Source organism: Cupressus sempervirens, chromosome 10, assembly GCF_028749045.1.
Source record: "Cupressus sempervirens isolate cs-2001-9-10 chromosome 10, ASM2874904v1, whole genome shotgun sequence".
Lineage (NCBI taxonomy): Eukaryota > Viridiplantae > Streptophyta > Pinopsida > Cupressales > Cupressaceae > Cupressus > Cupressus sempervirens.
This window is the reverse complement of record NC_143127.1, coordinates 611,589,489-611,602,183: the sequence shown is the minus strand read 5'-3', so window position 1 is coordinate 611,602,183 and position 12,695 is coordinate 611,589,489. Positions and strand designations below refer to the sequence as shown.

At 37.0% G+C, this 12,695-nt stretch overlaps 1 protein-coding gene across 1 annotated transcript in view; it reads left to right on the top strand.

Moving 5' to 3' along the window:
- Nucleotides 1–11,535, top strand: part of LOC149535331 (uncharacterized) — a 56,105-nt gene extending 44,570 nt beyond the window's left edge. The window contains exon 2 of the mRNA XM_089805074.1: nucleotides 10,894–11,535. Within this exon, the coding sequence (XP_089661200.1) occupies nucleotides 10,894–11,125 (232 nt within the window). The 3' untranslated portion in view covers nucleotides 11,126–11,535. The remainder of the gene's footprint in view (nucleotides 1–10,893) is intronic.
- The last annotated feature ends 1,160 nt before the right edge of the window (nucleotides 11,536–12,695 follow it).

The window sequence follows — 12,695 nt, the reverse complement described above, 5'->3', positions numbered from 1 at the left end:
TTATGCCTTCATGGCTAAAAGACCTGCAGATCATGTGAAGTCGTCTACCTGGTACATCGATTCAGGTGCCTACCGTCATTTCACCCACTGTAGAAATTGGTTCATTGACTACTAGCCTTATTCAGATTCTGCTATTTTTAATGGTAGAGAAGAGTACATCGTTGTTGGCAAGGGTACCATTCACATTCAGTTTACTGGGAGGAATCTCATTTTCCTCGATATGTACTATGTTCTAGGGATGGAACTAAATCTACTCTCAGTTAGTTGTTGCGACATTCTCCACAGGTGGATATCACCTTCAGTTCACATTAGTGTACCATCACTGATAAGGCGACTCAGTCTATTGTTGCAGTGGGTCTTGAGGATCATGGTCTCTTTTCTAACTTACTGATTCTTGGGACTTAACTATGGCTGCTTGGTGGTCTTCTAGTTAGTACACTTTGGCATCAGCGGTGTGGGCACTTAGATGTGCTTTATCTCTCTTAGCTTGCTTGGGAAGAGCTTGTTCTCGGTTTGCTAGATATTTAGACTCAGCAGCTTAGAGTTTGTGATGCATACCAGGCTAGGAAGCAACATCTCACACCTTTCAGGAGTGGCGATTCATGGCGAGCTTCTCAGGTACTTCAGCTTGTTCATGCGGATATTTGCAGCCCTATGGCCACTCCTACTGTTCTTGGGTCTAGGTATTTTCTATTGTTTGATGATGATTGCACTAGAAAAATGTGGGTATATTTTCTTAAAAAGAAATTAGACGCATTTCTTGTATTTCAAAAGTTTAAACCTTTAGTTGAAAAAGATTTTAGAAAATCTATTATTGCTCTTAGGTCAGACAATAGGGGGAATTTTGTTCTAATGAATTCTCTAGCTTTTTGGATACTCATGGCATCAAACGCCAGTTAACCACACTCCACACACCACAACAGAACAGTGTAGTTGAACATCAGAATAGAACAATCACTAGGATGGCTCGATCCATCCTTGAACATAGACACGTTTCAAACTTTTGGGAAAAAGCAGTTAATACCGCAGTTTATCTTTTGAATTGGTCACCTATAGTGGCGGTCAAAGGTAAGACTCCAAAAGAGGCCTGGTAAGGTCATAAGCCCAGAATTAGCCACTTGAAGGTTTTTGGCTCCCTTGCTTTTGTTTGGATCCCTGATGCGTCACGCACCAAGTTGGATGCCAAGAGTCAGAAAATCATGCTTGTTGGATATAATGGTCTTTACAAAGCCTACCGCTTGATCAACACTGAGACATCTTGTCTCTTGTAGAGTCGTGATATAGTATTCGATGAGTAGCGATGACCATTCATGCTTATTTCTCCTATTCTTGATCCAACAGACCAGCCTATGAAGGCTCATGATTTGGGAGTTAGGCTTCCATTAGGTCCACCTAATGGGAGAGCTCCAGTAGCTCCTGCAGCTCAAGTTATACCAATTATCCTTGTACAAATACCTCTAGCTTCTCCTGCAGGGTCACCCAGATTTGTAGGTGCTTCACATGAGTTTGATCTAGATTCTTTTGATGACCTGATGACAAAGCATCTCCTGATACTAATGTTGGTCATTCTCCTCTCCAGCCTAAGTGGTGGGCTAAGACACTTGCTGATCTTTGGGATGATGAACTCATTGATGGGAGAAGTTCTTGGAAAAAGATCAAACATAAGAGTCAATTAATTTTGCTGTTATGGCTAACATTCATAGAGTGTTTGAACCTCAAACATATTCTGAAGCTAAAGAGATTCCAGAGTGGAAACAGCCGATGGCATTTGAACACCGGAGCCTCCTGAACAATAACACTTGAGTCCTTTCTGATCCTCCACCAGGGTAGAAACCCATTGGCTGCAAATAGGTTTACAAAATCAAATACAAATTTGATGGTACTTTGGATAAGTACAAAGCTCGTTTAGTTGTAAAGAGCTTTTCTCAACGTTAGGGCATTGATTATGAGGAGACCTTTGCTCTTGCAAAGATGAGTACAATTAGATTAGTCCTAGCTTTGGCAACACAGTTTGGCTGGAAGGTCTATTAGATGGACGTCAAGAGTGCTTTCCTAAATGGTGACCTACAAGAAGAGGTCTACATGACCCAACCTCTTGGATTCAAGGTTGTCGGTAAAGAACATCAGGGTCTTAGATTAGTGAAAGCTCTCTATGGCTTGAAGAAGACCCTTCGGGCATGGTACATGAAAATTGACAAGTACCTCAGTGATCAAGGCTTCTAGAGGAGTTCTTCAGATTCAAATTTGTACATCAAGACGACTGATGGTGACATCATCCTTTTGGTTATTTATGTGGATGATTTGATCATCACTAGCAGTTTGACATCTTTGATTCAGGGAATCAAACAATGTTTATGCTAGTCTTTTGATATGATTGACCTTGGGTTCATGCATTATTGCCTAGGTATTGAGGTTTGACAATAGTCTTCTAGTATATTCATCTCTCAGTCCAAATATGCCAGGGCTCTGTTAGACAAATTTTGTATGTAGGATTGCAAACTTGCATCCATGCCTATGGAGAAAGGTCTCAAGTTATCAGCCAACTTTGATTCTCTTCCTGTTAATGGTACTACATACATGCAACTAGTAGGCAACCTCATCTACCTCTCTGCTACTAGGCTTGATATTAGCTCTATAGTTAGCTACATCTCATTTTTTTATGACAGCCCCTAGGGCTGATCATTGGATGGCAACAAAGCGTGTGCTTCGTTATGTGAAGGGCACTACAAATTATGAACTTCTTTACTCTCGGAGTCCTAATCCTAGACTCAGTGGGTTCACAAATTCAAATTGGGCAAGCTCGGTTGATGATAAAAAGTCAACTTCTAAAAATATGTTTAGTTTAGGATTTGGTGCCGTCACATGTACTAGTAAAATGCAACAGGTAGTGTCTGTCTTCTCTACAGAGGCTGAATATAGAGGGATAATCAAGGTAGGTTGTGAAGTTGGTTGGCTTTGTTGAACACTTGGGGATATTTAGATGTCACAAGCAACACTGACCACTTTGTTGACAACGACGGCGTTATCAAATTAGCACGAAATCTAGTCTTCCATGAACGAACCAATCACGTGGATGTTCACTGTCACTGCATATGATTGTTGGTTGAAGCCAAAACAATAGAATTGCAGTATGTTCCTACAACGGATTAGACTACAAACATTCTCACCAAGCCTCTTAGTACTGATAAGCTTGTCAAATTCAGAGGCCAGCTAGGTGTTGTGGATAGATTAACCATTAAGGGAGGATATTACAATAATAGATAGCTTCTATTATTAGTTAATAGTTATCTATTTGTAATCTATTGTGAATATTAGAATGTTTCTAATATTTAGTTAGGTAATAGATAACTATTTGTTTTCTTTTAGCGAGAATAGAAAGTTCCTAATCTTTACAATCGTTTCCTAAGGAAACATCGTTTCATTCTTTTGCATATATTGACCTCTCGGTCTCAGTTAATATTAAGCAAATATTTACCAATTACTTTGTAATATTGCTTGTAAGGAGACGTGTCACAAATAGATTATGATTAGACAAAGCAGAGTTTAACCACAAACTATAAATTTTAAAATTTACTTTCAAACTTAAAGCAATCAAATCAAAAGGAATTGCATGGCTGCAAAAAATAGAATGTTGCAAAAGTACCAAAACTTGCAAATTTGTTTCCTTGCAACATCATGGACCTCCTTGTTCCAACCCATGCTCTCAAGTGAGGGGTATGAACTAGGAGTGCTACATGACACAAAGTAACTGTTCAACTTGGATTTGTGGACTCTACGACTAAGGGTAATATTGCCTAGGAGGAGCAAAAGCAGAAGCACAAGGACGCAAGTGAGACATGGAAGAACTTCTCTATAACACAACTCAAGATGTGGACACGAATGCGGCTGTAGTTGTGGATGAAGAGGAGCCAACCTCTTCCTATTTTCCTTTTGTTGTACATATGTTTCTAACTGAACATAACTGAATCGAATTGCCTTGACCGTTGCTTTTAGACATGGCTCAACATCATTGTCACATATGCCGACAATATGATATTTAAATCTACTGATGCCACCAAGGGTAATATTGCCACTAGGAGGAGGGAAAGAAGCACAAGGACGAAAGCAAGGCATGGAAGAACCCTTTATGACACAGCTCAGGATTTGGACTCAGATGCAGCTTTAGGTGTGGATGAATAGGAGCCAACCTCTTCTTATTTTCCTTTTCTTGTACATATGTTTCTAACCAAACCTAATAGAATCAAACTGCCTTGACTGTTGCTTTTAGACATGGCTTAACATCATTGCCACATATGCCGACAATATGGTATTTATATCTACTGATGTCACCATGATTATGTTCTTTACAAAAAAAAATATTTTGTCTATCTGGAAAGTCTTTAGTATATTTTCAAGCTTCATCCTTTGGAGGCATTGGGAAAATTTAATGTTTTCAAAACATAAAGGCGGCTGCAATAAAGCAATTATATGGACAAATTACCACTTATGCTTTGTATTTTATAAAGTTTTAAACTAACAGAAAATAATCAGAAATCTCCCCATTTGTGCATTGTGTTTCTTTTTTCAAAATTTTCAAATTTCAAAGGAAGACTTTAGAAAAATCAGCAAACCCTACATTGTTAATAAGAAAAAATTATAAATACATGTTTATAATGTTTTTCCAAAAGAATATATTGTTCTACTACTCTCATTGAAGTATGCAAATTATATTTTAATAGAAGACATTCTAGAGTTGGAAAGTTAAACTAAAAAAATTAACAAAAAATGAAAATCCATAAACATGGAAAACATACCAACAAAATCAACAAAACTTAACACCTACCTCTTTCAAATGAGTTGAGAACTATGCTCTACGGAGTTTTAGGGACTGGGACGTTTTAGGGGATGGGGCCATGTTTCTAGTATGGATATAGTTCGAAGCCAAATTTTAGGGGACGATAGGGGATGACTATTAAAAGAATAGGGGAATTTTAATATGTATAGAGAAAATTCAAATATGCATATCATAACATTGATATAATACAATGAATACATAGCAAATTAATAAGATTCACACACTTTCATAATTTCATTGTAAGAATATGGCGTACATATACCAAAATTGCCCAAAGGCTCCAAAATTCATGCACGAGATCAAAATGATATAAAGAGAAGTCCTACTAAAATACTAAACAGTAACATAGAAGTTCAACTCCATAATCATATTTCTATAATAATCAAAATTAATAATGTATCTGCAAATATTATATGCCAAATATATGGCTGTCCTGAATCCTCATAGAATCTAAATCTAAATCAATATCATCATCAGAGCCAACCTTTGAGTCACTAGTAGGGGTAGTCCTTGAGTTGTGTCATTCTCCTCAACCCGTAGAGCATCCTTGAGATTAACATCCCAACGTACTGCTGGAGTTTGAGGATACTAAGTCTGCCAATCTTGTATCTGTAGTACATTGTGAACAACCACTAATTTCTTCGATTGTTTAGAGATAATGTTGTTCCTCTTCACTGATTGGATGAAGCTACATATTGACCAATTCCCCTCTATAGCAAGAGAACTTGCAACCTGTGAAAGAAGATGAATAGCAAGAACATTCACCTCAGGTGTATCTTCTCCATGCTACATCCACCATCCAATAGGGTCTCTTTGAGCTAATGTAGCTCTATCCGTCTTCACCTCTTGTCTACGAAAGGTCGGGCCACAAAGTTTGGCAAAGTCAAGCTATTGTTCACAAATCTTACTAGCATCATCTAGATTGTACATTTTTGCAAGGGCCTTGAAGAAGTCCTCCTTCACCTAAGGTGAACAAATAAAAAACATATCTATTACTAATTTGAAATTTGAAAACTAAGGGCATTATAGCTTGCTATTTCACATGTTGATTTAATTAAATAATTTTAAATTGAAAACTTGAGATTTCAGATTGGAGACTCACCTCCTCATCCCTAGATGGAATGACTCTTCCAGGTCTTGATCCATACCACTTAGGGTTCACAACATACGCTGCCATATTGAGCAGAGTGTTTGTAATGTTTCATCGTCTTGTCACAATGGGCCTAAGATGCTCCTCATAAGCTTCAATCTCTGGCATAAATAGCATGCTTGATCTGCCCAAACATGCTATCAAAGGTCTCATAAATCTCTCCAACTCTAGGAGGGTCAGTATCAACATATCTAATGACCCACACAGTGGGCTCTATGAAGGAGCAAATGCAAACAAGTTATAAGTTGGAAACATTTTAAATTTTAATAATTCCAAATTCTTAAATAATAAAAGCAGCAAATGGTAAAATTAGAAATAATTTTATTAAATCAACAATAACAATCTCTTAAGTTTCTTACCTTATGGTAGACCACCAGTTATAATCAAGGATTCTTTGTTTCACACTTCTTCCATCTTGTGTACTAGATTTATGCCATCTATTGCACTCTGCCTTGACCACCGTGGACTGTAAGGCCTCTTGAACCTCAAACATCCTCTCTATCAAAATAAAATAGCTAGCATATCTATCTCTATGGGCTTGAGGAATTTTTTATTTGGAAATGTCCTAAATAATGCAAGAGATGTGTGGTGATTGCAGATAAACATTTGCACATCTCTAACCTTAGCCACCATAGCCTTTATCCAATCCATTTCCCCAATGTCCTTCAAGGTGTTGTTAAATGCATGTACACAACGTGGGGTCCAAAAAATGTGCCTATAAGTATTCTCCACCATTAATCCTGCTGACCTATGCACCCAGGCTGAATCTATCATTACTTGCACAACATTTGAAGAGCCAACCTCTTTTATAGCATCTTTAAAATCTGAAATTGGAAGGTTGCATCCTTCCTTTTCCTTGAACAATCTATGACTCTAAGAAAATAAGAGCCCGCTGAGCTAGCGATAATAATATTCATGAGCGGCCACTGCTTGATATTGGTCCACCCATCCATGGTGATGATTTCTATCTCGTTTCCTCCATCAAAATACTCACTTTTGAATATTCTTTATCAAAAACAGTGGTGCGTAGTTTTGTCTCACTAGGTGGTACAAATGAGGGACAAACAACATAAATATCTTTGCACATTTGTTTGTAAAATGGGGAATGTGACACATGGAATGGCATGTCATGAGCAAAAAGAAACCTCCCAATAGATTTTTCAACCCTCTCTTTTGCTTGCAAGTTAAGTAATTCAGCAACATTTTTTTCTCTTTTACCATTCTTCCCTTCTAGAAGGCTCTTTCCCTTATTGGTAGATATGGAAGTAGGCGTGGCACTTTCTTCCCTAGTAAAAGGCTGACTCAAATCTTGCAAAGCTTGCTTGAAGCCCTTGTTTTTAGTGCCTCCCCCTCTATGTGCAGTCTAGTGGCCTCTAGCTTTTCTACTTTTGTTATAGCTTGGCAACCTTTTACCCCTTGACCATCCATTCACAAAAGATGGCAATAAACTCTAGTATAGCTTCCAAAGTAAATTTTTTTGCACAAATGGAACTCCCATTCCCTACTACCTGTTGAATCCTTTTTTCTTTACCTTTGTCTACTCTTGTGGCAAATTAAAGGGGAGGTTTCTTGGGATTGAGTGGGCCTCTTGCATACTTTTTGAGGGCTTCGAAAGGGCAATCAAATGCAGAAGAGGATGCTGGCCTTGATACATTCATACTAGGGTTGCCATAGTACTACATTTTTTTCCCTTTGGGATTGAGTTTGTTGAATTTCTACTTCAACTCTATCACTACTAGCACTTCCCTCCTCATTGCTGCTGCTCATCATTGTGTAACATATAATACTGCTGCAAGCTTTAAAAAAAAAAAAACTCCACTCAAATTGCCTTCTTTGTATGTTGCACAATGGAAAACAAATGTAAAACTGAAATGAAATGCAAAGAAATGGCCATAATAAGAAAGACATACCTAGAATGAAGAAGTTTTTATGCCAGACCCTCCTCTTGCAACTAAAAAATGAAGGCTTTGCTGCTGTTCCTCTTCATTTTTCTTGCCAAGAATGAATGAAATGAAGAAAGAAAAGAGATTTTGCCTTTTTTGATCCAAAATAGGGTTTAGAATTTTTTATTTGATATTAGAGACCATGTGGGGTCCTCCCATAACCAAAAAGAAATGATCTTTTTTTAAGTCAGTAGACATTTTAAATTTCTCGGAATTAGGGAACGGATTCAGGTATCGGGGATGGTTGGGTTGCCCCTCAGTCATCTGCGGTACTTGGATCCGTCCCTGAGTTTTGGAAACTTTGCATTTTGGCAAAAGGAAATGCCCACTTTTTGGTGATGAAATTGGCATGGATCGAGGATGTTGAATAACCTATCCAAGCATCCCTAGTAAGGTACAAGGGTTCCAGGCTAGGGCATGTGTCCCCATGGAACATCTTGGAACAACTGCTATGGACTCCTTGATGTTCTCAGTGCAATCCTATGGCCTTCCCAATGTGATTTGCGCACTCCTTGATGCTCTTCTTCCTTGCTGGTTGTAAACCTATGCCTCTTGGTTTTTTCCCTCTCATCTTCTCATAACAAGCAAATAAATCACCTTTTATGGTAAAATGAAAAAAGATATGGGAAAAAAAGAAGGAAAAAAACTAGTCTTTTTTTGCAAATAACTTTATTGTTGCCACCAGCCAGGTCATAGCCATAGACTTGGCGAGTCATGGCATCACTTGCTGGCTCGGCAAGTCACATGGGTCATGGCTTGTTGCTCGGTGGGTCAAGCAAGTGGGTCATGAAAACTCACCTTGGCTTGCTTGGCCCGCTAACCTAGAAAGCCTGCACAACCCGGGGTGAGTTATGGGACTAGTATTTTTGTCTACCTCCTTTTTTGAAAATATAATAATGCAATCAACTGTCCTTCAAGAAAATTATAAATATAAATCATCTTACGTTATATTGGTTGATGTTTTCATTTGTTTCTAACAACAAATTATGTTTGCAGATAAAACGTGGAGGTTTTAGATTTACTTTTAAATTTTTCAAAAAAGTATAGTTTGTTTTAAATTTAGCGCAAAGTATTTTAATTTTTCTTGACTTAATTTAAATTAAAGATAATAAACTAGCAAATTTAGCCTTATCTTACTTTGACTTTTATATTAAAAATGAACTTTTAATTATGTTTAAAGGACTTCTCTTGTAAGATAAAATTATATTTTTTAATAATTGCCTTCATTTTCCTAAAGATGAAATTATATTTCTAATTTGGTGACAAATTCTAGACAGGTTTTTTGTGAGGATTCCTGGTGTTGTGCATCAAGAATGTTTTGCCCTTGATTAGGAGATTTGATTGTGAAATGGGAGGGCAGTGAAGCCCCGTTGTGAGTGTTTTTTGTGCGGGCAAAAATGTTTTGAATGCTGTGGATGTTGCTAGGAGGTTTTGGTGCTGAGAGAGCCAAATGTTAAAACATTTGAGGCATGGAAAGAGCATTTTCTTTCGAAATCCAAATGCATTGTTGTTTACAAGGATGGTATACAAAAGTTTGCTTTTGGAAACAACTTTGTTTTTATCAATCAGTTTAAGACATTTTGGGTCTCAGTCAATGATGCATCATCAGAAAGAGGATATTAAAAAACTTGATTGCAGTCTCAAAAAGAGGCGAGGCTCAAAGTACTTGATTATGGGACTGGATAAAAAAGAAAATTATGCGTGGGAGGGGTTGAGGGAAGAAACTAGAGAAAAACAATACAAAAATAACAATAAAAGAGAGTGATAATAAACTTGATTAAAATTAACAATTGTTCCTTAAATTGTAAGTATAAATTTATGTACACTTACATTCTTCTAGTCCTGTGTAACTATATTATACATATGAATAATAAAATTCGTTTGTGTGCTTGTATATATATACATACAAATAAGTATATATTTATGTAAAGACATTTTGTTCTTGGCAAGTTTATCTTCAGAATACTCTGAAATCCAAAGGTTTTTTCCTATGATCAGCATGGAATCTACATGAAATTATAGATTCTCCATTGTGTTGGATTTCTTAGATTCAGAACCTAAACATAGCATGTTCTTTTCAACATGTGCCAGTACTATGAGCGTGACCTTTATGGAGAATTTTAACTGGATGACCTAAATACAGGTAATTTAATTTTACTGTTTAGAGTCTAGAAGAACCAAATCTGGCTTTATTGGCTGCCTCATATATGGACTTCAACAGCCATTGAATAGTGCTAATCCTATTGTGCATCCAATATCTGAAGTTCTTAGATGATCCTAGCACTTAATATGAGAAGCATTCTAAAATATAAATTAAGCTTGAACACTTACCAACATAACTGCATATTCACCCCTTGAAGACTGGCCTAGCAACTTCAACTCCCAACTACCCTGTGGGAAAAAGGAAACTGGCTTTGCTGCTATGATATTACAAATCCATGAATGACCAGTACAGGATTCATAACCTAAATCTCAGATGATCCTATTATTTAATATGAAAACCATTCTTTTAAAATTAAATAAGCTTGAGCACCTACAAACAATCTGCAAATTCGCCCTTGGAAAGCTGGCTTAACAACTTCCAACTCCCAACTATCCTGTTGGGAAAAGGAAACTGGCTTCGCTGCTATGGTGTTACAAATCCAGGAATGATCAACACATGTCTAATACCATAGAATAAGCTCAATTATCACAATCCATTCTCGGGAAATGGAAGTGATTCTAAATAAGATTTAACATATATAATTTTTTGTGATGTACCAAGTAATACTTTGAACTCCACTTCGTCAATTTTAAGTGCGTGCATTGTGGGACATCAAATAGCCTCAATATTCAAATATATGTTTCTGTTTTGGTATATACAAGGTATAGAATAGTTTGAACTCCACGTCTTTAAATTTTGAAAGTGTCTGCATTTTCACAAAAATAAAATAGAGTCAGTAATGTTGGTTTTCTGGTGTTTGTAGTTCATGGAGTACATGGATATTTTCTGCAGCCGGAGCTCTGTTGGCAATTCCAGTTGGAATCAAGAGAAAGTCACTGGGACCACTTGTATTCTTTGGTACAACAGGAATCATGCTGGACATTTTAGTTGGCATAACTGCTTGTGAAAGAGAGTTTGCAGAACGCCAAAAGTTGCTCGAATCTCAAAATTCTGAAAGTAATTCTGAATCAGTCGGTGAAAATAAATTAGAATAATCAAACTGTGGATGCTGGCTGGTTACCTGTAGATGGATGTCTCTATTTTGACTGCTGCAAGATTCAAATAATAAGTTGAGTACAGAAAGAATAGCTGCAGTTTTGAAATCTGTCTGCATCACTGCAAAACAATTGGCATCTAATTGAAATGATCTGTTTGAAGAAAACTATCGAAGGAAAATTGAACACGTTTGCTTCTTCGAGCGTGTTTTTTTTGAAGTTTTTCATGCTCATGGTGCAACCATGCCTGTGTATAAAGTGATGATTCTATATATGATTTCTGTTGCAGGGGTGATTGTTTGGTTCACAGAACATGTATCTGGTGGAAAGGATGCGTTTGATAGGATATAATGTAAGATGCCAACTATAGAAGAGCTTAATTGTTGGGAATGCATATTCCAAGTGCCAAAGACTGAGTTGGGAATGTGTTCATTATTATCTAACTGTACATTTAACCTAGGAGTGGTCCCGTGTCTTGGAGCAAGGTTTATGAACTAACATTTTGTGAGTTGGATATTCTGCTAGAGTTCAAAAAACCCAAGGCGATCAGCATAAGCAGAAAATATTGAATGCCTTTGTAGAGATATCCCTTGTAGCTTTGATAGTTTATCCATAATGCGTATAAGACAAGTGAATTGCCTCCGTGTCTGCCCATACTTGGCAGCCTGTTTAAAGTATATTATCAACCATCACTTGGATGACAGCTTAGGAAGATAGTATCAAGTTATTCCTGAAAATCAGTAGTGGGATAAAGACAGTTACTGGCAAATTTGAGAAGAGGTAAAACAACGTTGAGAAAATGACCCCTCAAATTTTCACCTGTCCTGTTACTACACTAAGAGGTAGAGTGGTATGTCATGAGTAGGTATTATCACATCTTGGTGAGCATGAGAGCAAGTATCATTGGGAATTTTAGTGACCTATTTACCTTATTTGTTGTATCAGTCTGTTCCATTGGGAATTTCAGTGACCCATCTACCCTTTCCATTATATTAAGCTGTTTCATCTTTTTGGGTTAAGCATATCATTTATAAGGCCCTTCGGAAGAACATTGGTGTCAAGGTTGGCCTCGGAACATTAGTGGTTGAAGCTTGCATTATCAAAATGCTTGTGGATGGAAGACCTGCCCAGCATATATCACTGAGATGCTAGAGATTTTCTTTAGGGTGTTGATGGCCAACATATAATGCTTTTGATGGATGTGTTTTTCTTTCTTTAAAATTTAAGCTTTTAAGTTTTATTTCATGTTTAAAATGCGTGGCACTTGATTTTCTTTTAAAAATATTTTAAATATACGAATAATGAGGTATTGGAAGTGATTTATCTCATTAAAGTAGTTTTCAGTATGTGAATCTTATGTAGGCTAATGATTCAATGAGAATGGAAGTTTTGTTCACCTTACCATTTCCTTTCCAAGTCATGAGAAGTATGAGAATATCTAAAAGAAAAGAAAATGGATGCCCTCATTTTCCCATTGCTTATGGTATTTTAGATGAACACATTCTCCTAATCAGGTAGTGTGTCCAATTACATGGACATTTTCTCAGTCAATCAGCATTTGCATGAATGA